This window comes from Montipora capricornis, chromosome 14 (assembly GCF_036669925.1).
Source record: "Montipora capricornis isolate CH-2021 chromosome 14, ASM3666992v2, whole genome shotgun sequence".
Lineage (NCBI taxonomy): Eukaryota > Metazoa > Cnidaria > Anthozoa > Scleractinia > Acroporidae > Montipora > Montipora capricornis.
In genome coordinates this window covers 11765111-11790959 of record NC_090896.1, presented here as the reverse complement: position 1 = coordinate 11790959, position 25849 = coordinate 11765111, and the positions used below count along the sequence as shown (strand labels likewise).

Here is a 25849-nt window from a genome sequence, read left to right as displayed (position 1 = left end):
TGAACATTCCTGCTCTGCATTGTCCCTCCTTGCATCTTCCTTCCCTTCGAGGCAGAATTTTGTACAATTAAGGTAAACAAATATTTTTTTGACAAGCCTCGGGACCCTCTAACTCTCCTCACAGTGGTTCGAACTTTCGTCATAGAAAGTCCTTGTGCTAGGCGAATGCAAGCGCAAAGTCGAATCCTACACGTTCGGCGAATTCTCCCCTCCCGAAAGACCCTTTGAGTCTTCAGAGGAGTGAGTTAAGAGGAATTATTTCCTTGGCTTTCGTCACTTTTTTGCATATTTTCTGCTGTTACAGCTATAATCAGAAGTCAGTAAAATGATTCGAAATACTGGTAATAAGTGCTTCGCACATGTATGCGTTGCGGACCTATTTTTGGTTTGGGAACTGCAGGGGAATTGGCTCTCTGATCTCCATAGCTGAAAATTATTGACGTTTAAGCTAACAGCTGAGAAATTACGCAGGTTTCTTTTTAAGAAATACCTGGGATCTGAGATCAGCAAGGGTTATTGGTGGCTGACAAATGAAGAACGAAATCGCCGAAAATTTAATTTACTTGATAATGGACATTCCAGCCCTACATTCACGCCCTCGGAGGATCTGTTCCGAGCCAGCTCATTGCACAAGAGCGCGTCGTCACATGACATAACCACACCGTTTCAGAGTCTTACAAGCAAGCTTACATGAGCTTACCTCTTTGTTACTCGGAAGATATCGACTGTAGACCTTCACGGCTTCCGCTTCATAGTAAGTCTTCATACATCTAATTCAAATTGCGTGATTGAAGAAGAGGCCATTATATCAATATAAACAGTCAAGATACAGACTGTTGTTTCATCTTGATCTGAAACTCAAGTTAACACTAGTGGTCTAAGCTCTCGATTGAGTTACTTTGCGTACACCAGGACGAAACCTCGCCAGAATCGCTTCAGATCCGATTGAGAAACTGATAGAAAACATACAGTACAACGAAGTACCGAGGTGATCTTACCTTTTATTTACAAAGGAAAAAACGGTCTGAGCTTTTAGCGCGCACTTTAAAACCATAATATTATTTTGGACTGTTTCCGGCTGGCGTGTTTTTTTTATTACCGATGACGGCCTCAAATTGTAAATGAGTGATCTCACTCCCTTGTGAATAAATTATTTTTTTCTGTACAGTTGTGTTTGGTTATTAATGTGTCTGTATATAGAGGGCCCGGACATAAGCTAGCTAGAACCACCCGACTGAACGACAGTTTTAAATAAGGCTTTAAATTTAAGTCTTGGAGGAGACCAGTCACGGTAGTTTGAATTATTTTGAACTCGAACAAAATTATTTTTACTGAAATTAAAAGAAATCTGAAAGCAGTAGCTCACTTGCATAGGAAAACCCCAAAGAGGTAATCTTAAGCCACAAAGAAACAAGGATGGAGAACTGAGGACGAAAAGATTAAACGACAAAATCAAAACATTGTTAAACGTTTCCTTTACAACACTATTCACAGCTAAAATCTCCGTTTAAGGACCTCAATTTCGAAGTTAAACCAAAAGCTAACGCTCTTATAAATTAGGAAACGAGTGAGAATGAAACTGAGAATGAATGCTACTTAAAATTAACAGTCTTCAACAGACTGGTGTAGACCAATTTCAATGTATTAAAATTAAGCCAAACACAGGAGACCTCAGCACGAGGCTCTGGGAGAATAACCCCACAAACTCTGTAGTTATTCTTCAGAGCCTCGTACTGAGGGCTATTGTTTTAAGCAGAATTTGAATTACTAGAATATGCAAGGGGCCAAAACATAACAGGTACCACAGAAATCTCTGGGGAGTCTGAAAGAGGCAATTTCATAGTATGTTTTGAGTGCTGTAATCCTAGAAATTAAATAAACTAGTTTGTTGCTGTTATCGACGATACTTTGTTCTGTATTGAACATTCCTGCTCTGCATTGTCCCTCCTTGCATCCTCCTTCCCTTCGAGGCAGAATTTTGTACAATTAAGGTAAACAAATAGTTTTTTTTTTTACAAGGACCCTCTAACTCTCCTCCACAGAGGTTCGAACTTTCGTTATAGAAAGTCCTGGTGCTAGGCGAATGCAAGCGCAAAGTCGAATCCTAAACGTTCGGCGAATTCTCCCCTCCCGAAAGACCCTTTGAGTCTTCAGAGGAGTGAGTTAAAAGGAATCATTTCCTTGGCTTTCGTCACTTTTTTGCACATTTTCTGCTGTTACAGCTATAATCAGAAGTCAGTAAAATGATTCGAAGTACTGGTAATACGTGCGTCGCACATGTATGCGTTGCGGACCTATTTTTGGTTTGGGAACTCGAAGGGAATTGGTTCTCTGATCTCTATAGCTCAAAATTAGTGACGTTTAAGCTAACAGCTGAGAAATTACGCAGGTTTCTTTTTAACAAATACCTGGGATCTGAGATTAGCAAGGGTTATTGATGGCTGAGAAATGAAGAACGAAATCGCCGAAAATCATGATTTACTTGATAATAAGCATTCCAGCCCTACATTCACACCCTCGGGGTATCTGTTCCGACCCAGCTCATTGCACAAAAGCGCGTCGTCACATGACATAACCACACCGTTTCAGAGTCTTACAAACAAGCCTATCTCTTTGTTACTCGGAAGATATCGACTGTAGACCTTCACGGCTTCCGCTTCATAGTAAGTTTTCATACATCTAATTCTAATTGCGGGGTTGAAGAAAAGGCCATTATATCAATATAAACAGTCAAGATACAGACTATTGTTTCATCGTGATCTGTAACTCAGGTTAGCACTAGTGGTCTTAGCTCTCCATTCAGTGAGTTATCCTCCATTCCGTACCCGAGGACGAAACCTCTCGCCAGAATCGCTTCAGATCCGGTTGAGAAGCTGTCAGACAACATCCAGTACAACAAAGTATCGAGGTGAGTTGACGTTATTTGAGAAACGGTCTGAATTTTTAGCTGTAAAACCAAACCGTTGTGTTTTCATACCAACCGTTGAAGTCACTTTTGTCGTCTCATAGATCGAGCTTCAATGAATCAATCAGTCAATCAAACCTTATTTAAAAGTACTGGGTCGCATGTGTAACAAGCAGTGTACTTCTGCAGCTGAAAATTTAACACCCGGCGCTAGTCATGGGCGGTAGCAATTTTCCGCTTACCATTACTTGCACGATGTTGAAATACACGCTTCAAATTTCTCAATTTTCATTACATCTTGGAGCTTCAAAGACAAACGATCGATATAAGCACGGATAACGCACGCTTTGCGTAAACCTGATACAAGACTTAAATACACATTCAGAGATCGACAGAGAGATGCTACGTCTAGCTACGTCGTAGACGTTTATGCCTGATTAATGCTAATACATTACCGCCTACATGAACTACAATAACCACCGTAGTTTTGTGGTGCTGAGGCCGAACAGTTTACCCGGAAGGATTTGGATACCAGTATTCCCTAGATATGTGTTAAAGAAGTCAAGAATTCCGTCACCCTGTAAAGATAATATTATTGGAACTGAAGCTACCTGATAGAAAATAGCTACTCGCGGCAGCTTTTGTTTGAATTTCTGACTCTTCAGAGACTTCAACCGTAAAACTTTGCGGGAAATTTACACTCTGAATGCAAAAGGTGAATCCGCAGCCTTTGTTTGAGTAAACATTGTATGAAGCCCAATGGATGTTATGTTGCTGCGATAACAAAAGTTCAGAGAACCCAGTCATCATTATCTAACGAAATTTGCAAAAAACAACAGGCTGAATAATGTCTGCGCATGTGCAAGATTTCATAGCTTGCGCTGGCTCCAATTGCCTGGGCACCATACCAAACCTTGAAAAAATGGCGGCATTTTTAAAAAGTTTCGTGTTAAAGAATATTTTATGAAATTCTAGCTTTCATATGGGTAACGCAAACAAACGTTACAGAAAGCCGGACAAACCCCCTTGTCACGTTAATCTTCGCATGTGTTTCTGGCAAAAGTTCCCTTGAGAAAATATATGTTGTTATCAAAGGGTTTCCTTGCATGATTTGCTCTATCTCTTGGTAAGAATAGTTATTTCCTTTTCGGTGACCCACAGCGCGTTCCTGGGGGTCGGTTGAGCCTTTTAACATAAAAAAGCAAATGACCAAAATAATCAAGGGAACCCTGGGGCGGCATCTGACACGCGGGGTTAACTCGTCGTCGTCGTACAACCAGAAATATCGCTAAGAATATTTGTTGATCGGTTTTAGCAATTCGTAAGTAGAATATTTGTTGAGTAAGGTTAGTGATTAGTAATGTAAGCTTTCCCAGAGTTAGTACGTGCGCGTGCGATTTAGGGACTGCAGAAACCGCGATTTCTATGATTATACGTGGTCGAGATAATTCTCACCATCTTCTGGCCAAGCCCAAAACGTCGTTTACCGCAAGCAGCGCTGTTTCTTTGTCTTTTGTCTTATTCCAGAAACACTGTATCAACCAATCACTGTAAAGCTTGCTATTACGTAGGTATATGATCGCGAGTTTTAGTTTGTAAAAGGGGAGTTGAAGTTGGATGTAGCGCAGAGTACGCTTACAGCTCTGCCCCAGCATTAAAAGTTTGCTTGTGTATTCTGCCCGTTTCGCTGATTCGTTCTCTCATTCCCTGAAGTTACATTTGTTTGGTAACATTCGTATGGCGCCCGGTTTATGGTGAAAAGGTAGAGCAACACTGAAAACGGTAGAAATAAATTTTTACACAAGCTTCCTCGACCATTGGTCAACACATACTTTTTTGACCACAGGGGTTTAAAGCTTGTACAATTGTGAAAACAGCGCGTAAACACGAGAGATTTATCGAGGACTTGGGAGATGACATCCGACTTATACCGGGTTTCGGGTTTTATTTACGTCCATCCTATAGATCGTTTTTATGTGACGTCATCACTTTCTAAAATCCAAAACTAAAGAGCCACCAAAGTTTTTGTCTTCATCAGGCATGAGAGGCGGTATATTTATATCTGTTTTTAATTTTGCAGCTCAATAGCGTGCTTCGTTTGGAAACCAGAGCATTTTGAACTTCAGGGTTATGGATGTGCGTGACACAAGTGTATGGTCGAGTTTGTTAAAAATTATATCTGACCGAATTCGCAAAAACATGACCCCGGTGCCTCAAAGACAGTCCCGACAGACAGAGGTCCTCTCACCGTCCCTCCTGCTAGGAGATTGGCCCTTAACGCATGCATGTGTCATCAGCCACTCCAGCAGGGTGCCAAGTCAACACAGAACTCCCCAACAAGGCTCAACATGGCACTGACATAACCAGAAACACAGTCAATAACAAGCTTACTACAAGTAAACACTAAAACCTCAAAGTCAATACAGCAAAGGGTGTCAGTAAAGGGCACCCTCCCCTCCCCCCAGCCTTTGACGGCTGGACCCCAAACAACCCACCAGCAGGTAGGCCAAGGCCTGGGCTATGCACCCATATTAGCCTTGAGAGAGCCTCCCCTAGGTTTTGAGACGCTGGCTTAGCCTGGATGTCGCCCGAAAAAACAAGAGCGCGAAATAAGTTGTTCAAGCGCTGGACACAATGAACGCAATCCAAAATTTCATTTTGAAAGCATAATAGATTGGTAAGAACCAATCAGTTTTAGGGTTAAGCAATATTATAATTAAACGAGGAAATTGAATGTGCCCTCTTTTCAAAGAGTGCCCCATGCTATTACTCGTCATCGCGTTATATTTTCTTTTTGTGCTTCAAGTGCATATTATTTGCAAGAGGATACAATTCCTACCTTGAGAGTTGCTTGATCAATCCCAAACAATTAACTTATATTAGGGCGCTGCCCACAACGCCGCAAGGTTGTCTTGAAACGACTTTTTTGTTCATGGCGTACTGTGTATCCAAAGTTCGGGAACTGCCGATGATGCTAGGAACCTTTAGCAATTGAAGTTTAAGGCGGGGATAGGACTGCCGATGATGCTAGGAACCTTTAGCAATTGAAGTTTAAGGCGGGGATACACATGAAAGCCGTATTTTGGCTGGGTTTTATGTTTTTCAAGCAATCAAGAATCTCTATGCTCATCCCACATATCTATGTTTTGGGCCGTTTTGTTAACTTTTTGGTTTGGTATCTTTGGAGATAAATAGTTTTTCTCAAAAGATTTGTAAAATTTATGAAAATAGGAAATTTTGAAGATTTGGTGTTGTTTTAGAATTAGAATTTGAGGTTATGCCTCCCTTTTGGGAGGCATTTCTTAGACGCGCACAAGGCAAAGCCTTCGTCCTATAACGCCATGCAATTGCTTTTTTCATTTCTAATCTTGACGGACGTGTTAAACTTGTGATTTTCTTCACATCTATTAGCCTGACATTAGGTACAGCTTGAATGACCTTAAACACTTTCTCTTAAGACTGAGTAAACTAAGTAAACTTAAGACTGAGTTTACTGAGTAAACTGATCCACAATCGATGTAAGCTTAAATATAAGCTTCATATTAAAACTATACGGCTGCATACGTGTATGCAAACGAATAATTGGGTCCCTGTTTTATGTTTTAGTCCGTTACTACGCCTTTCAATGTCATGCAGACTCTAGAATTCAAAGCTCAACCGACAGATGCATTTTTCGCTACCGTTAATCAAATGTTCGGTGGCTCCTCCTAGCATCAGACTACTGCTGAGTGCGCGGTAATCAAATCGTTAAACACAGTTCAGACAGCGAATCAATGTTCGACTGTAGTTGGCAGTTGAGAAGGGTCGCCGAACATTTGATTGACGGTGGCGAAAAACGCATTTGTCGGTTGAGCTTTGAATTTTTTTTGGAGTCCGCATGTTATTGAGAGCTGCAGTAAACTCTGTTGTTCGGCTCTGAAATGATACTAAAACGATTAATCGCCTCAGACTCGGTGAATATATAAACAACAGCCTCCATTTAGCGCGAAAATATGCTCGGATATTTGTCCGAGGACACTATCTGTTCCGAGTAGCTAACAGTTTTCTGAGAGCAAAACGCGCGCAGTTTTGAAAATTGGGGAACATTTAACAATAATTATTATTCCACTCGCGCTTGTTGGATATGAGACGATAGATAGCCAACGAGGCGCGTAGCACGAAGGGTCGCCAAACATTTGATGTATGGTCAGAGCGTCCTCCAGAAAACAGTGCGAAACATGACAACCAAGGACAATCTTGGGACTCTGCCAATAAATCTGTATGCAGCCGACTCTCCGACTATAGACCCTCTAGATTTCACTGTGCTCAGTAAAGCAGCGGCGTTTTCAGACTAGTACGTGCCATACAGGGAAATAACAGAGGCTTTAATTTGTACAAACCAAGCCAGATTGTCCCTTTTTAAAGTGGAATCCAGTAATTCTCATGCATCGATTGTAACAATAGCCTGTGTGCAATAGAGCAAGAGTGTCGGCATGAAAAAGGTGAAAGCCAAAGTATTCATTCAGGATCCTTCCAATTCAGTGCTGTTTACGGAAGATGCAGAGAGATGGTGTCGATTTCTACATTGTTTGCTATAACTGCCGTCAGCAAATCTTAGACCTTGAATGTAATCATGTTACTATCGCAGAGGTAGCTGACACGGATGAGATGACAAAAACAGCTGCAGGCAATGAAGTAGAACATGAACGGATTCCAAGGAGAAGAAACATGCAGCTCGCAAGCGATTTTTGTTCTATTATGAATTATGAATTTCTATCATGGAGTTCAAGGGAACAGCGCAAAACATTTTAGGGAACAAGTGGTTTTAGTAATGGGGAACAAGGGATCAAATCAAAAAGGATTAAGGGATTATGGGAACATGTACCGCCCATGATGAGCATTGGACATCCACGTTATGGTCAATTGACACCTGTAAAAACAAGGTATCCGCTTACCACAATCATATCACCATATCATGGGCTCAAGTTTAGAGCCCATGAAAATTGAAATTGACCGCTGTCCAGGTGCTGGTTTTCGATTGGATCGCTCAAACCAGGTCAACTTATTGTAATTAGGGCCTGGGGTCGTTCGGAAGCTGGTTAACGCTAACCCAGTATAAAAACTGTATAATAGTATAATAGTATAATAGTATAATTTTTCTTGTATGCAAATGCTTTTTACTGCTTTTGTTTTGTGTAGTTTGAGATTATTCAAACTTAAAACAGAAGGCTAAACAATATAAACAGAAAACTTCAAAGCATGCAAAGCAAAGTAAAGTTAATTCTTGCTTATCCTGGGTTAGATTAATCGGGCTTTCAACAACCCGACCCAGGAGCTCTGCTTTCAGGCTTGGCCTAGATATTAATGAAAGCTTATATTTATTTTCACAGGGACCCGAAATCATAGGACAAAATGGGTGATCCACCTCAGCTTAATGTGAAAACTCCAAAGTCAAGTGATGTACCAAACGAGATTAATAAGTTTAGTGAGAACACTTACGTAGACTTCCTGCTACTGACAGCTGTAGAATGCGAATTTCTGAGTTGCTTTCATTTCCTACAAAAGCCGTTGAAATATCATGATGACGACATCGGTATTGTATACATTGGAAAAATGGGAGGCGGAAGTGAACAGGAAAAGTTGACAATCGGTCTGATGAGATGTAACACGGGATCTGCAGTTGGAGGGTCAGCGGTAAATGTGCAAGCGGCAAGCAATCTTTTGAAGCCTAAAGGTGTGTTCTGTGTGGGTTTTTGCGGGGGAATGAATGAAGAAAAAGCCAAGTTAGGAGATGTGGTGGTGTCAACCAACCTGATCTTGTATGCCCAATATAAGGCTACAGACGATGTCAACGAACCACGTGGTCTAATTGTCCCGTTGCGTGATAGAGTAAATAAAATCATGAACCATGCAAGCGATGGCTGGGAGCCACCACTACTAGAGAACATAGAGGAAGCAAAGCCGCGAATGGTCTGTGGTAAGATGCTGAGCGGCCCCATGCTATTAAATTCCAAAAAAGAGCGAAAAAGACTGTTAAGGTCTTATCCAGACGCGATTGCAATTGAAATGGAAGGCGAAGGTGAGATACCATTCAATTGATATGTTGAACTAGCGATATGGCTGCTCCTTGCTTGGACACATGTACGCATCTCTTCAGTATATTTATTATCATTACCACTACCACCACAATCACCACCAGCCCCACTAGTTCTAGCACCACCACTGCCATCATTATTCACCTCACCTAATTCAACTTCTGATTTTTGCTTGTGCACACTCGGTTAGGATGCTTATCCCATGCAGCTTAAAAAGATTTTCCTTGTTCTTAGAAAGCTTGAGAGATAATTCGTGTTTTTCCCTTTGTTAGGGGTTTTTTCAGCAGCTCATAAACTCGACATACAGTGGGTCATCGTAAAAGGCATATCAGATTATGCTGATGGTACCAAAGACTCGACCAAGGACTGGAAACCTTATGCGAGTATGATGGCAGCGTCTTTAGTTTCCCATGTGTTTAGTCAGCCCAAAGCTTTTGAAGGTTGGCCCCGCTGTAATGTAGGTAACAAGTGCTCCAAGGTTCTATTATCTAAGGTGCCTACTTGCCCATCACGCAATCAACTCGCTACCAAGTGTGCGACTAAACACTAAAAGTAAAGTAAAGTTTTCCTACTGTGACCAAACTGAAGTTTAATGAGACCACTAACTGTTAACGACTTAGAAATAAAGAACTAATGTTATCTGTACAAAATTATAGTAAAATCCAACTAAAAACATTCGCCTACAGATGGCTTAGTGCCCGCGTAAAATAAGTGCAAGATGCGATTGTTTGACTTACTGGGGAGGTGACAGAACAAAATGTAAGGGGCACCAAAAATATTCTTAAAAAAGATAATAACACGTGGTTATCCCTACATTTACATTAGGAAATGGAAGTGGCAAGCCTATCCTGCACGTGATTAGTTTCTGATCTTGTTGTGAGGAAAAGCTATTTAGACTGTATTTTAGCTAAGCCAGAGGAGAGTTGTAGGGGATGTTAGTGTTATTAAAAACATACCAGAGGCGGTCACTTATGCTACTATTTACCATGAGATTTAAAGATCTACATGTATATAAAGGTGTTTGCTTCTTCTGTAGGTAAAGGCAAACTCTTTGGAAATCTGTGTAGAAATGTTTTCCTTCTTTATAACAAAAAAATGCTGACGTCAGCTTTTTTGTTCGAGATTCAATTTTGATTTTTTTTAAATAAGTTAATTAATTTATTATTTTACTGACTCTGTGGCATAAAGAATACTCCCATGGTTAGCTAATAAAATCAGTATTTCATGCATACTTTCAGAAACTCACAAACCACCCTATTAATTGATTAATTAATGGATAGTTAGTCACAGAATTCCTGGACAGCCCAGCATTAACTCTTTGTGGGATAAATTACAAGAAATCCATATAGACAGACAGTCAAATAAATTTTGAGAAAAAAAAACAGAGCATTGTCTTGCAAAGTAACAAGATGATTTATTTTTAGGTGAGTTGCCTATAAAGATCAAGACAAAGGAGAAGGGAAGATTTGGCATCAATTGGAAAGAAGGGTTTGATGCCATAAAAGCGTACTTGGTGGATATACTTCACCTGCGGCATGTAAGCTCTAAGAAGGGTTGCATCATAGTAAACGTCACGTGCCGTAACCTGGACATTCTTGAACAGCTGTGGGACGATTATCGCTCTGGCCACCTCAATGCAGTAGCCGAGAAGTGCTTCATTACAAAGCAGGTTAAGGAAGAGCTTGGAATGGAGACCATTAAGCTGACAACAATTATCTTGGAAGACGACTACTTGGCATGCAGATCGTCTCTTAAGAAAATTTCAGGTTAGTTTTAATTGTCTTTATTTTGAGAATGATGTTATTATTGTTTGTTTTTCATCAGATTTGGGTTACATATTAGTATAATAGGCAGCTATGCATTTCAGCTTATTAATTTGTTTGGGCATTTTCTTCTGATGATCCCATCTCTGATGGTCTTTCCATTTGATTAATGTCCCGGATTAAACGCAGACATTACAAATTACAAATTTTTCTCTTTTTTTCATCTGGCTGTTTGCAAATGCTGCGAAATAAACGAAAAAAACAACAACAAAAAGCTTATTTCAAGGGCAGAGGTCGATAAAGAGATACTACCAGATCTATGAATCTCTTTGAGTTATGCCAGAATTTCAAGGTGCATGACCTGATCACGTGTGAGTCGCAAGTTCAAGTTTTTGTTTCCCTAAGGGTTTTGTGAGTTTTGTTCGCTTTAGGAAGTTAATGAGTATTGACCCATCTCACGTCACACGCTCTCCTTGAATCGGAAAACGAATTTTAGTTGGGAAATATAACAATTGAAATTATCACTGGCGCTTTTCAGGTGGTGGGTAACTTGTCAACATGCATGCGCGTTTAAATTGAATTAAGGTGGCTCAAAACAGTTTCCAGCACTATCCAAGACGTAGATTTTGATGGTTCGTTAGTACCACTCGTTATCAATAGATGCTACAATCATGGTATCAAAAAACTGTCCAATCACTGGTGAACAGGGTAGTATCATTTTCGTGACACAATAGGTTACCTTAGCAACACTATAACCTGCTAAAAACACCCTTAATTTTAGCTTTAAGTACTTATATTTCAAAAACGGCACGGTGAAATTTTTTCTTACAAACGAATTTTGATTAGCAGGATAAGATGCAACTTTTGGCAAAGTTTAAAAAAATTCTGTACATGAGGTTCAGAGCCACCTTAACTTTTCGAAATGGTCCTGCTTATCAAAATTCGTTAGTAAGAAAAAATTTCACCATGCCGTTTTTGAAATATAAGTACTTAAAGCTAAAATTGAGGGTGTTTTTAGCAGGTTATAGTGTTGCTATGGTAACATATAGTGGATGAAAATGATAACAAAGTGTCAACCAATGATTGGGCAGTTTTAATACCATGATTGTCGCAGCAATTGATAACGAGTGGTAATAATGACATATCAAAATCTACGTCTTGGAAATTGCTGAAAACGGGTTTGAGCCTTCTTAAAGAAATTGATATTGTTGTCTATTTCCAAAGATTTGCCTGACCAAATTTCAGCAGGTCCATCAAAGAAACGCCGCAAACGTTCCTCTCCAGGTTCTGTTCCTAATCGGAATATCCGAGGTTAGTGAATAGGCCATTCCGAGGTGCTTTTTGCCTCTGTGTCAAAACGAGTCTTCAAGCGATACAGTCATGAAAATAAGTTCCGCCTACAGGTTCATTTTCATGCAAATCAAAATTAATTTCATACGTAAGGTTTTGCTCGAAGACGTGAAATAAAGAAAGTGAAATAAACAAGCAAAGTAATTTAATTTTCTTTTCAGTTAAGTAAAACAAAGCTTAAAGTTTGTCTGACGCATGGCATTGAGCATTATTAGGGTTCTACTTACCTTTCACGTTTCACTGGAAGGATAGATGATGTTTTTATCACTTTGATATGAACAAATTTGCGTCATTGGCTTACTGAACGCTTCTCTTCTTCCAGAGAAGAAGGCAAAGGTAAAGAAGGCAAACCTCACCGATCAAGAACTAGACTTGCGTGAAAAAAGATGTCTGGGCGATCCACCTTCCTATAATTTAAGAAGTGATGTCAGTAGAATTTTACCAACGTACTAATGCAAATACCGCAATCGGATTTGCTGAGCTCCTCGTTTACTATCAGCCATTAGTAGAAATTTACCGTAGTCTATTGTGAATCTGTGAATTTGATTGGCTATATTACCGTTTTCTATCTGCTGATAGAAAACAGTTGCACGCGTTATTGTACACATGATCCTATTTCTGCACGCATCAGTACACAGCGCGCGCCACGTTTGAACCTGATGTAACGTAATAAAACGGTTCTTTTCTACCCGTTACTTGACTTTTTTTTCTTTTTGCAATGAGACTACGGTAAATTTATACTAAAACAATTAGACTACTCGCCCTTGTTTTCTACGAGCGATAGTCAACTCGGCTGCGCCTCGTTGACTATCTGCTCGTAGAAAACTCGGGCTCGTAGTGTAATTGTTAATTAGTAGAATTCTACTAGTATACTTATGCAAATGCTGCAATCTGATTGGCTGAGCTACTCATATACTATCAGCCATTAGTAAAAATCTACTAGCGTTCTATCACCAATTATAAAATAACTGAGATACTACGCACGCTCTGATTGGTCAACAGAGTTGCTAGACCTATGTTCTATTGTACCGGTAAACCATGGTTCCCGATCTATGGCAGCTTTTAGGCGAGAACTAGAGAACTCGAAACTCTAGCGATAACAAATATAATAAACAGTTTAGCCTTTCACTGACAGAGATGTCAATAACATAACTTTTCGTTCAACATACACATCAAATTTGCAAGGAAAAACAAGACAAGAAGTTGTTCGTCATAAAAGCTTTTTATTTTTTGCACAACAAAACTCAGCAAAACTTTTATGCCGACTCCGATTACGCTTTAGATTAAGATTAAGGAAATTTTAAACACTTATTTCGTTACTTTCCATGGTTTGTGGAGTACGAAGTCAGCTGCGTTTGACTGATCAATTTAGGTTGTCAAAAAAGCAGGGAAAGGATTTCTCAGTTCTATCGGAAATTTTGAGTTTAAACTCAATGCATGCGTGCATTGCACGATAAATGAATTAAATCTCTATAATGGGATGTTGGGAGAACACTCGAAAAGCATGTAAATCACTCGCCTAACGGCTCGTGATTTACAAGCTTTCCTCGTGTTCTCCCAACATCCTGCGTGGTTTATTGCGCCGGTAAACCCATAGAAAGAGTGGTCTATTGCTTAATGCTGTTCCCTAATTGGCTACTCTACTCACTATCTATTCGGTGATAGACAGTGAGTAGCGTAGTCCTGTGCTCTTTTTAACAAAATTACGGCCACTTATTGACATTTTCGAACTGCCTTTGAAGATGATTTATTTAAGTTTTGGACGACTAGTAGATTTATACTAAAACAATTAGACTATTCGCCCTCAATTTGTATGCTTGATAGAAATCTCGAGCTCATAATCCAATTGTTAATTAGAGTACAGTTGGCCGCCGGTCGTCCTTGAAATGCGATGTTTTTATAGTTTCCACGAAGTTTTGGAAGAAATGTTAGATGTAAACGGGTAATTAAATTCCTGAGAGGACTAAAAGAAGCACTTTTAAGGTTTCTTGACTTCAAAAACGTGAAAACATTGAAAATGCGGGAACGCGTGTAAACAACTGCAAATAGCTCGATACGTGCATTTTTGTTTGGGGTAAAGTTCAATAATGCGTTGGAAAATCATTGGAAACCGTTATTTGAGCGTGACCCTTTCTTTCGTTTTATTCCAAAACAAATATTTCTTCAACTTGCATTTAATAACGTTATTGAAAATGCGGGAACGCGTGTAAACAACTGCAAATAGCTCGATACGTGCATTTTTGTTTGGGGTAAAGTTCAATAATGCGTTGGAAAATCATTGGAAACCGTTATTTGAGCGTGACCCTTTCTTTCGTTTTATTCCAAAACAAATATTTCTTCAACTTGCATTTAATAACGTTATTGTCGCCTTTTTTTGTCTGACTCGTTGGGTGATACTAAAACAATTAGACCCTTCGCACTCAAGGGCCAATGTTTAAGAAAGTGTAGAGCGCGTACACAACACGAAATTCAAAACGAGAATTCAGTCCACGCTATTTTTCTAAAGCGTAAAGTTTAATACGATGAACAAAAACAATTGGAAATGTTTAGTTGAAGAAAATTCAGGTAAAAATTCTACTAAATTAAAACAATTAGAGTATTCGCTCTCGATTTCGATGAGTTAATTGTTAAGGACACATATGTAGACAAAGGCCAATATTAATTAGTTAATAATTGTCTCTATATCCTAGCCACGAACGTAGTTTCAATGTTTAATTCCTCTTTTATTGGTTTTGTAATCGGACCTTCAAGCGTCACCACGCGCATATAAAAAAAGTGTTTTGTTAGATATCTAGACTTTCCCTTAAACAATCGTATAGCAAAAACAAACAAACAAAGCGCCGTGCGGGCAACAACTGCGCAATTGTATCCCGGTCGGGATACATTTGAATTTGATCAGGGGCACGTGACCAAGAATCAACCAATCACAGAGCTCTTTTTGTCGAGTGAAAGTCTAGCTATATAACAAAACCAAACCTCTTTTAGTATGTGAGCGAAATATTTACGCTGGCTATTTCTTGATGTATTGTTATTCAATTTCATAATGTTATCAATTCCAAATCGTTAGTTTGTCTAGTGCAAGTTTGACTATTGGTTTACGCAATTTTTTTCGCTAAATTGATAGAAACTCGATATGCATTGTTATTCCAATTTTCGATCGCTTATTTTGATGCAATAAATCGCCGATAACCGTCAACTTTGGTTTTCCGTGGTTGCCTTGTCTTTCCTTGAAGACAACCTGTAAAGTAGTCCCACCCACTAGTTTGTTGCAACACACTTAGAGCTCTTTTCATTTCGTCTCGTTTTGGAATTTGCAATTTTGACAGTTTTGCAAGGAGTATTTTAAAGCTTTTAACCCTTTATTGCTTGAGTAATAATTAGTAGTGCGCATAATTTGTTACTAGAACTAGTATTAGAAATGTTATCCTGTACTTATTTATTTTTTTATATACTGTGGAAATTGAAACTAGGTTAGTTAAGTATGGAATTAATTAAACTCAATTTGTGTTATTCCTTTCTAAAACTGGCCTGTCATCTGAATATATTTTGTTAAGCCCGTGTCTATACGATGTAATTACAGCGTCGTTATGACTCAGCGGAGCACCCCTGGGGTTAGTAGCATAGCCCAGTGACTGACCTACAGCTTACAAAACCTAAGAATAATCTGCTCAACACGGAACGAAAGGCGTTGAAAACGCTACAAGAAGATCCCAACGTCAATCTTAAAAGAGCAGACAAGGGGACACGAGCGGTTCTCTTACGGCAAACACTGAAGACGAAATTCTCGAAGGATAAATCCAGTTAGACAACCTTGAACACTACAAACCCCTTGAACATCCTATGGTTGTAGAGACATCCCTAAGGGTACAACAATTTTAAAGAACTCCACCAGCACAGATATATTGATGACATGACCAACCGATGGTTTTGTCAAACACCTAACCCACCTCGCACACCAGTGTTCTACATGCTTACGAAATTTCACCATAATATTTGGATGTGATGGTCCGACTGAAAGGTTGTCTGCCGTAGCTATTTGTAGACAAACTCCTTCAACCCATACCGAAAACAAAACAAGAGTTATATCTCAAAAACGCTGCGGACTTCATAAATTTCATAGAAAAAACGATAATACCAGAGAGCGCAATCCTTGTTTCAAGGGACGTCACAAGCCTATACACAAGTATACCTCAAGAGGAGGGGATAGAAACAGTATGCACAGCATATCAATTTTTCAATGAAGGGGAAACCCCATCCCAAAACCTAGTATCTGAAAAGAGTACTTGAACTTACACTTCAAGAAAACTCATTCCAGTTCACTGCAAAAAAAACTACTTCCTGACACATGGAACAGTCATGGGTCCTAAAATGGCAGTCGCTTTTGCCACTATCATTATGGGAAAGGTAAAATCACAATTCTTAATCAAAGCGCTCAAAAACCACTCGCCTGGAAAAGGTATGTTGACGATATATTCTCTATCTGGAATATAAACAAAGACGAAGTCACGCAATTCATTGCACAAGCATAGTCAACATCCCACTATCTAGTTTACGGCTGAGGTTTCCAACACGGAAACAACGTTCCTCGACACAAAAGTTTACAAAGACGAAACTCCTTTCAAAGCTACTGAAACATTTCAGTACACGCAATTCTCAAGTTGTCGCCCACCAGCGGTCAATAAGGGCTTGATCAAAGGCGAAGCATTCAGATTTCTCCAAACTAGCTCCTCTGAAACAGCGTTTAAAACTGCCATTGTACAATTTAAAACAAGTCTCATCGAAAGAGGATACTCTGAAATTCTCTTTTCAACGACCCTCTCAGAAATTACACTTGAGGAGAGAAAACCTGCCCAACAACAGAAATGTAAACAAAACACTCGATTCTAGCCTTTTGTCACACAATATCGCCCATTAGTGCCTAACGTAAAGCAAATACTAATGCAGAATTGGCATTTAATTCAGCAGTAACTATTGCTGAGAAGAATATTCAAAGATCCTCCTATTGTCTTGTACAAAGGGGCAGATCGTCAAAGGATATACTCGTTAGAGTAAAGCTTTAACTAGCTATTACAAGTGGATAGGAATTGTGCTGGCCTGTCACCTCATTGTTATCTCTGAGTTAATACTCTTTACATCCTCCCTCCTTTCGACAGCATTTTGCACCATTAAGGTAAACTAGTTTATCCATTAACAAGGTTTCTTTAGCCATACTCCGCATTGGTTCGAACCTTCGTGATAGAAAGTCGCTGTGCGAGGTGAGTGCAAGTGCGACGACGAATTCTGCGCGTTCAACGAATTCTCCCCACCAGAAAAAACCCTTTTAAGGCCTGCAGAGGAGTGAGTTATAAGGAATAATTTGCTTGGCCTACGTCACTTTTATGGGCATTTTCTGCCGTTACAGGTATAACCAGGAGTAAGGAAAATGACTCGAAGAGCTGATAACGCGTGCGTCGCACACGTATGCGTTGCTCAACTATTTTTGGTCTGGGACGGGGCTTGGCTATCTGATCTCCATAGCTGAAAATTAGCGACGTTTAAGCTAGCAGATGAGAAATCACGCTGGTTTTGTTTTAACCAATACCTGGGATCTGAGATCAGCAAGGGTTATTGATGGCTGAGAAAAAAAAGTACGAAATCGCCGAAAATTTACTTAATAATGGACATTCCAGGCCCACAATCACACCCACGGGGGATCGGTTCCGAACCAGATTGTCAATAAAGAGCGCGTCGTCACGTGACATAGGAATACTTTTCAGTCTTACAAGCTCGCTTACCTCTTTGGGACTCGGAAGATATCGACTGTTAGACCTTCACGGTTTCCGCTTTCCACTAAGTTTTCATACTTCTTATTCTAATTGCGTGATCGAAGAAGAAGCCATTATATCGAGATACAGACTGTTGTTTCATCTTGATCGGAAACTCAAGTTAACACTATTGGTCTAAGCTCTCCATTGAGTTCTCTTCCATTGCGTATCCGAGGGCGAAACCTCGCCAGAATCGCTTCAGATCCGAATGAGAGGCTAGCAGAGAACATCCAGTACAACGAAGTACCGAGGTGAGCTGGCCTTTTTTAAAAAAACCGTCTGAACTTTTAGCGCGCGTTTTAAAACCAAACTGTTGCCTTTTCATATCAACCTGCTAACTTAAATTCGAACCCGGAGTTGTAGTTACGTTTGCCGTTCTCATTAATCGAACTTGGGCCGCAAGTGTAACAAGCTGTGTCGCTGAAAATCAAAGCAGTCAACTGTCACAGACTCGATTCAAATATTAAATACTTCAGCTGCAGTATACACGCTCGCTGGGATGAAGCAACTTTTCCGCATGCCATACTTGCACGTCATCTTGTTGTTGTGTTGTTGCTGAAATACGCGCTTTAAATCTCTGAAGTTTCATTACATCTTGAGGCTTGAAAGACAAATTGAAACAACTGATATACGCACGGTTATGCACACTTTATATAAACCCAATATATTGAGAGAAACGCGGAGTCATCAGGTTTATAATTCAAACGGTGGCCGGTTTAATACTGATCAGTATTAGCGTCTACATAAACTACAATAACCACATCGCAGTTTTGGGTGTTGACGGGGGCAGAATGGTCTACACAGAAGGTTTTAGGAGACTAGTATTCCCTAGATACTGTGTAATAAGAAGACGCAACAAAGATATTGAACTCTAACCAAGTGACAGAATAGCTATCGGTAGCTTTTGTTTGAATGTCATTCAACCGCAAAACTTTTCTATGAATGCAAAAGGTTAAACCACAGCCTTTGATTGATCAGTAAACTTTGTCTGAAGCCCAATGGCTGCTGCTGTGTAACATAAGTGAGTTATTCCTTTTCAGAGAACCCAGTAATTTAACTGAGACAGTTGAGCATCAAACGAAATTTGCAGGAACACGACCGCGAAATATAACTTTTTCAAGCGCGTAAGACGCCATGGACGCAATGCGTACACACAATTTTATTTCTAAAACATGATAGATCGGTGTCAACTGAATAATAGACAGCGCCATAAATTAAATGTTCAATCTCTGTAAACGAGACAGCTGAATGCGCCCTCTTATGAAAGAGTATCTTACGCTTTTGGTCGTCATCACTTTATACTTTCTTTTTGCGCTTTAAGTGCATATCATTTGCAGTGGGTTAAACTAAATTACTAATTCAAGAGCGATCGCGCGAGACGTTAGTATATGCAGTTCCAAACGAGAAAGCGAGGAAGCTTTGCCCTCTAATAAACTTTTCCGTTCGTCTTATCGCTGCTGCCATTTAATTAGTAAGAAAGATGGGCAAAAAATTAGGAAGAGTGGGAAATTTCAGGCTCTAGAACCAAAAAGCAAAGACTTATGGCGGTTTGAAAACTCGAAATTACAAGGATTTGCATATATAAGTCATATAAAACCACATGAAAAGACTAGAGGTCAAAGTGTCTTCTTCTCTCACTAATCCCTGTAATTTCCAACGTCAATAAAAATTTTCTCCTAAAGAACATAAACCTGAAACTTGGCGTGTACGTGTGTTTGTAAATGTTCTTTCAATCCCTGATAACATTATGCATTTCCAATGACTAAATCATTATGTTCTTGAAAAGCACATCATGTGACCAATTGTTTCTTGAAATCTAGACACGGACAAACTAGTCTTATCCTTCTCGCAAAGTTCTTCGCTTTGATTATAGCCGTGGCCATGTCGTAGTTTTTAGTTGTTGTTCTTGCTCTTCGTGTTCGTATTTTAGTTGTTCTTGTTCTTCTTCTCTTTAGACTTGTTGTTGTTGTTGTTGTTTCACTTGTTTTGGTTCTTTTCCTTGTTGCGTCGGTCCATAAAGATGCAAAAATAACTCGGCCAACGCCTCAAGGTCTTCTTAAAATGATGTCTTTTCTCTTGACTTACTGTGCGTCTTAAACTTGGAAAGGGTGAGTGCAAACTTACCGATATGCGAAGAACTTTTAAAAATTTTACTTTAAGGCAATTATCTTTAAGGTTTAAATTGAAAGTGCATTAAAGTTCAAAGGTTTGCATTCAGAGGTTTTTCTGTGATTCAGAATTAGGGGCTAATCATAGGATTTCGGTTATTGCATATATTCTTAATTGCCGATGGCTTGTGTTTTAATTAGCAGGAGCCCGAAATTGTAGAACCAAATGGGTGATCCACCTCAGCTCAGCGTCATAATACCAAAGGAGGGAGAGATCTCAACAGACGGACTCGAGTTTAGTGAGAATTTCTTCATAGACTTCTTGCTACTGACGGTTCAACAGTGCGAATTTCTGAGTTGCTATCATCACCTACTAAAGCCTAAGCAATATTATTCTAAAAGAACCGGTTATGTTTACGTTGGGAAAATAGGAGACGAAACAGAACAAGAAAAGTTGACAATCGGTCTGATGAAATGTAGCATGGGATCCGGAGTTGGCGGGTCAGCGGTGACTGTGCAAAACGCAGTCACCACTTTGAAGCCTAAGGGTGTGTTTTGTGTGGGTTTTTGCGGGGGAATGAATGCCAAAAAAGCCAAATTAGGAGACGTGGTGGTGTCAGCCAAGCTGATCTCGTATGCTCCACGTAAGGTCACTGAAGGTGGCATTGAACTACGTGGTACAATTGTCCCCTTGGGTAAGAAGCTAAATGACCTCCTAAGAGATGCAGACCATGGCTGGAAACCACCACTACAGAACCTGGAGGAAGCGGGGAAAGCGGTCAATGGCACCATGCTGAGCGGCCCTGTGCTAGTAAATAACAAAAACGAACGTGCCAAACTGCTGGAGGAATATCCTAACGCGATTGCAATTGAAATGGAAGGCGAAGGTAAGATATCACTCAAGTAACGTGTTTAATTATCCAAGAGACTGCCCCATGCTTGATGGCAAGTCCGGATCCGCCTGGCCCCAGTTGTTCCAAGGCTGGATAACGCTATCCAGCCGATAAAATGCTATCCAGTGGATAAATATCAACAAAACAAACCACACGTAGCCCCGTAGCTGCCTAGCCCCTGGCTTAGCTTCCTAGCCGTGTAGCTCTGGAGCCGCGTATCCACGTAGCCACAGATTCCAGGTGTGTTTTGGAGTGGCAGGGTATTCTGCAGTTACTCTTAGCGTTATCCGTCTTTCGAACTACCCACGTCTGGCTTTATTCAACTTCGCATATTCCTTTAGTAAGATATATCCCACTCAGTTTAAAAAGATTTACCCGTCTTTTGAAATCTGCAGAAATAATTCCGTATTTTTTTATCTCTTCGTTAGGGGTGTATACGGCAGCTCATGATCTCGATATAGAATGGGCCGTCGTAAAAGGCATATCGGATTATGCTGATGGTACCAAAGACTCAACCAAGGACTGGCAATGTTATGCGAGTGTGATGTCAGCGTCGTTAGTTGCTCATGTGTTAAGGAAGCCCAGAATTTTCAAAGACTGGCTCCGCTATGATGGAGGTAGAAAGTATTTTAAGGGTTGAATTCATACCTAAACGGAGCTTAGACAGCGTTTACAAAGTTGAATGTGGTCTAAGAGGGTTGTATATACAATAGGCCTTTTGCAAAAAACGATCACACGGTACAAAATCCACCATGCTGGAGGGCAAGCTCATTATTATTCCCCCACTGGGACATTAAAACAAAGAGACCTCAACCAGTCAAGCTTGACTTGCCTTTGTTTTAATGTCCCAGTGCGGGAATAATAATGAGCTTGCCCTCCAATATGGCGGATTTTGTACCGTGTGATCGTTTGTTGCAAAAGGCCTATTGTTATTATGTGTTGTGGTTGGTGGAGCTGGGGAACGGAGGAAGTGCGCGTTGTACAACCGTGACAGTAAAACGTGTTCTAAACGGAGTGTACCCGTAACTGCACAATATCTTGTAATATTAGGATTTCAAGTCTTCACCTAGAGGAGGCTGGTGTCTCATGTCATTGGACGATAATGAGATGCTATATATAAATGTCTTCTGGGCAATCACCCCAACACTGAGTTTGTATGTCGATGACTGAAGGCTTAGTTAGTTTTTAACTCACAAAGATATAAATTTGTTGGTTTTGACGTGTATTGTAAACTAGCGTTTCGTACATTGGTCCTTCCCGTCTGGCCCAATGAAAACACCGTGGTTAGCGCGAGTGTGGGTTGATACATATCGTGGAGTATAGATTAATTATAGTTTCACCATAGGTGAAAACTAACATGGCAACAGACTGGAAACACTTGATTTACAGCGCAGACTGATGATAAAAGAAAGATTCCCTTCAGCATCCATATATACCAATTTTTTTGCCAACATTCGCATTCGAAGCAAAGTAAAGAAACTAAATTGATATGGTTCCCTATTTCCATTCAAAGGTTCTACAAAAAGAAGACGCGATTCCCAAGGTGATTGTTTTTCTTTCACACCAGTTGTGTGTTCTAACCCTGAGCAAAGGAAATATTCCATTATTTGCTAACAGATTAAAGCCTCTCCCCTAAGTAGAGGCTCGATGGGTTTTCGTTTCAGGTGGGTAGACTCCACTGAACGATACGAATGCAGGTGCAGGGCTTTGTACCTGCACTCACCTAACGATTAGGGAGGTTATCAATTGAGTGTCGAAAGTAATCAGACAGTTACTTTGGTTTTGGTTTTGCTAAGGTTTGAGATTGGCTGAGTAGTCCAACTAACTGGTAAGTAATTGGTTTGGATTCAGACACTCAATTCAGTAAAAACCACTCTATTTCCTGGTTATTTGTAACAGAGTATGGTTTAAATTATCTCTGGTGCTCTTTAGGCGGCGTAATATTTTTATCATTTTCGTATTAATTTTTTGCCGGTTTTTTTTACAATATTCGCGTTTGAAGTGAAGCAAAGGAAACTGATGTGGTTCCCTATCTTTAAAGGTTCACCTGACGAAAATCCTGCTAGCCCTCCAAAGAAAGCCCGCATGGATTCAGGTGAGTGGTTCATTTATCTATTTTTGATTTGCCTTGCTCATTCTTGTGAATCGTAACCATTTTAGAAACAATAAGATAGTGACAACGCTTGAAATATGTAAGAAAACACTGGCTAGTCGTTTTTGGTTTAATAAGCATTCTATAGCGTTATCTCAAGGCACTTATTCTACGTTTGATTATTTACAGTCAAAGACGGCCAAGTGTCTGTTGAGGATATGGAGGAGCTGGCCGTACAACTTGGGGATGAGTGGATAAAGCTAGGGCGCCGGCTGAATGTTAGACATTCAGTTCTAAGTGACTTGAATAGGAATGCACAACTGTACCCTGACCTTTCGGAGAAGGCAAACGAGATGTTGAGGAAATGGAAAACCCGTGAAGGAGACTCCGCCACATATGAGGTTTTATATGACGAGCTGTGCCATGACCACGTAGGACGCAAAGATTTGGCGCAGAAGATCTGCTGCCATTAATTGAACTAAGAACACTTAATTAAACTCTTAATGCTTATACCACTCTATGTTAACTTTAATCGAATCACTCGTTAGGTTTCTGAGTTTGTTATAGACCGTGCGCGCACACTGACTGGTCAAAAACCCATGTTTTATCAGAGTAAAAAAAATAGAAAAAAGTCTTTCTTTGTTGTTTTTTGTCACATTATCTCTATTTAATAAAACCAATGAAGAAGCCTAAGCCATGTATTACACTGTGATAAAATACTCCAGACACTTGAGAACACTCGAGAAATGTTTTTTTCTACATTTCCCTCGTGTTCTTTAATACCCGTCGCGTTTTGTCACCGTTTAATACACTGCTTAGGCTACTTTATTTGTTAATTAAAGAACACCGCGAACACTTCTGAGTAATTTTTGAAAGATTTCACGCTCATATCAGCCAACCAGACCACAGTAGAGCCTTTGTATGTTCAATGGTACTGCATCCAACCTTCCCATCGATCGTGCGTCCCGAGAATGTCGCATGGAGAGGAGGCAATTTCAGGCTGTTTTGTAGTTTTAGCCCGAAGTTGCCTCGCATCCATGCACTTTGGGATGCACTGTAAGGCAAACATTCTGAGGGACAACAATCTCACCGTGAAAGGGCTATCGTAATCTTCACGGCTTTTCAACTGCCACTTTTATTTTTCCAGTGGCCAATCCCTCTATGAGACAAGCCTGCAGTGAATCATGGTAGGTGTGCTCATCAAAAGAAATATCCAGTCCAAGATGATGAATACACTCACCATGGCTCCCTACAGACGTGTCTCACAGAGAGAATTGGCCATTCTAGAGATTTTAAGAGTTTTAGCTACTTAGAGCTTGAGTGTTTAAAAAGATTGTTATTACTACTCACATATTCTTACTATAACTAGAATAAGAAACAGTATCGTTTACTGACATATTTTCATGATTTTTTTTGTCTCGTAAATTAGTATTTCTTTCGATTCATACCGTGGAAATTGAAACAAGGTTGGGTACAAGTTATACGAGTTAAGTACGCACTTGATTAAATTCAATTCATGTTAATTCCTCAAACTGAGCTGTGATCTAAAATACATTATTTTACATCCGCGTCTATACGATGTAGTTATTTACAGCGTCATTATGACTGGAGCACCCTTGTGCCGGGTTAGTAGCATAACCCAGTGGTTGACCTGTCTAAAAACCCTTATCCGATTGGCTACACTAGTTATACGTAAGCACTATCGCCGATACAAGGCTCTTGCAGCGCGTGCGCGGTTTGTCCCGGTGCATTATGGGCCACATCGGTTAAAACAAAACGGTAGTCGATGTTCAACGGAGCGGCCACTGGGTTTTGCTGTTAGAGATCTTTCATCAATGTTTCGCGGTTTGTGAGTGTTCACCTCTTTCACAACATTCTTGATTCTCAGCCAGTATTACAAACAGAGTTGACGTAAGGCACGAGTTAAGACGCATGTGGAAGCATTTGTAAAGAAACTGCGTTACTTTTCGCGAGTGCTCAAACATCGCTCATTAGTTATAATCAGGATAAAGTTTCCTCTTTGATTAAGATTTTAAAAACGTATCGCATTTTATAGAGTACATGCCACAGACTACTTTTTTCGCTATATAAGAAAATAAGTCGAGTTTGTAAATAAAAAGATAAACTTTGTGAAAACATTGCTTTGTGTTGCTTAAGACCTTTTTACCGTGTAGAACGAAGACTGGGCTAAACAGCGACCTTTAAATCGGAGTGCGAGCAAGAGATCGAGTACTATAGTGTAGCCTGGAGACAGATTTCCTCCCGAGGTTTATCGAGGCCTCGCGTTTTCTTAGTTGTTCCTACGTTTTTTCTGTATTCCCCACATGGAGGCCTGTTTAAAACCTGATGTGAGTTTGAATTTCTAATCCTGATGGAAATGGTTTTTGATTATCAGGATTCCGTCCATCGACAGCGTTTTCACTCAGCTGGTCGGTAACAGGGGTCATCATCATCATCATAGACTGCGAGCAGTCTCTTACTTTTCCTAGGGTTCCGAGGGTTGCGATATGCGAGGGGCGAGCGCGAGTGGCGAGCGGCGAAGCCGCAAGCCGCGAGAAGCGCGGGCGCGGAGGAATAGAAAAAAGGTTTTTTCCTGCCTCTCCCCATTCCCTCCTCGTTTCTTTCCCTAATTTGAATAATATAAACAGTTCCGCGCGCCGAGGATTTCAGGAACAAAAACCGACTACTCGTAGTCTAGGGAAGGTTATATTGCATTGATTGATATAGCAACGTCCTGCAAGCATCTCAACCTCGTACGGCTATCTTGATTTCGCTAATGTCTCTTAAAGCCTATTAACGCGATTACACCCTCCGACTTTTATTTCTCACGCTGCCTGCGTCAGGTAAAAATTAAAGTGAA

At 40.2% G+C, this 25849-nt stretch overlaps 2 protein-coding genes across 8 annotated transcripts; both read left to right on the top strand.

Moving 5' to 3' along the window:
• The first annotated feature begins 8296 nt into the window (after positions 1 to 8296).
• On the top strand, positions 8297 to 12642 carry LOC138032183 (uncharacterized). The gene is made up of 5 exons (XM_068879786.1): positions 8297 to 8963; positions 9252 to 9440; positions 10404 to 10745; positions 11967 to 12053; positions 12415 to 12642. Exons 1-5 carry the CDS (start codon positions 8297 to 8299, stop codon positions 12543 to 12545), a joined length of 1416 nt encoding a protein of 471 aa, XP_068735887.1. The 3' UTR covers positions 12546 to 12642.
• A 5184-nt stretch (positions 12643 to 17826) lies between these two features.
• LOC138032184 (death domain-containing ATP nucleosidase-like) lies at positions 17827 to 25125 on the top strand. Of its 7 annotated transcripts, none has more exons than XM_068879791.1 (6): positions 17827 to 18147; positions 20209 to 20891; positions 21326 to 21514; positions 22411 to 22440; positions 22939 to 22992; positions 23179 to 25125. In XM_068879791.1, exons 2-6 carry the CDS (start codon positions 20231 to 20233, stop codon positions 23460 to 23462), a joined length of 1218 nt encoding a protein of 405 aa, XP_068735892.1. In that variant the 5' UTR covers positions 17827 to 18147; positions 20209 to 20230; the 3' UTR covers positions 23463 to 25125. The 7 variants fall into 7 exon arrangements, with proteins under 7 accessions (XP_068735892.1, XP_068735890.1, XP_068735891.1 ...); XM_068879789.1 differs by having other exon boundaries at positions 21326 to 21518; positions 22412 to 22440; XM_068879790.1 differs by having other exon boundaries at positions 20206 to 20891.
• Positions 25126 to 25849: the final 724 nt, after the last annotated feature.

Coding starts and splice junctions, on each gene's coding strand:
- LOC138032184 (XM_068879789.1), top strand. CDS start 20,231: ATGGGTGATCCACCTCAGCTCAGCGTCATAATACCAAAGGAGGGAGAG. Junction 20,892..21,325: donor AATTGAAATGGAAGGCGAAG/GTAAGATATCAC, acceptor TCTCTTCGTTAG/GGGTGTATACGGCAGCTCAT. Junction 21,519..22,411: donor CTCCGCTATGATGGAGGTAG/AAAGTATTTTAA, acceptor TCCATTCAAAGG/TTCTACAAAAAGAAGACGCG.
- LOC138032183 (XM_068879786.1), top strand. CDS start 8,297: ATGGGTGATCCACCTCAGCTTAATGTGAAAACTCCAAAGTCAAGTGAT. Junction 8,964..9,251: donor AATTGAAATGGAAGGCGAAG/GTGAGATACCAT, acceptor TCCCTTTGTTAG/GGGTTTTTTCAGCAGCTCAT. Junction 9,441..10,403: donor TTGGCCCCGCTGTAATGTAG/GTAACAAGTGCT, acceptor ATTTATTTTTAG/GTGAGTTGCCTATAAAGATC.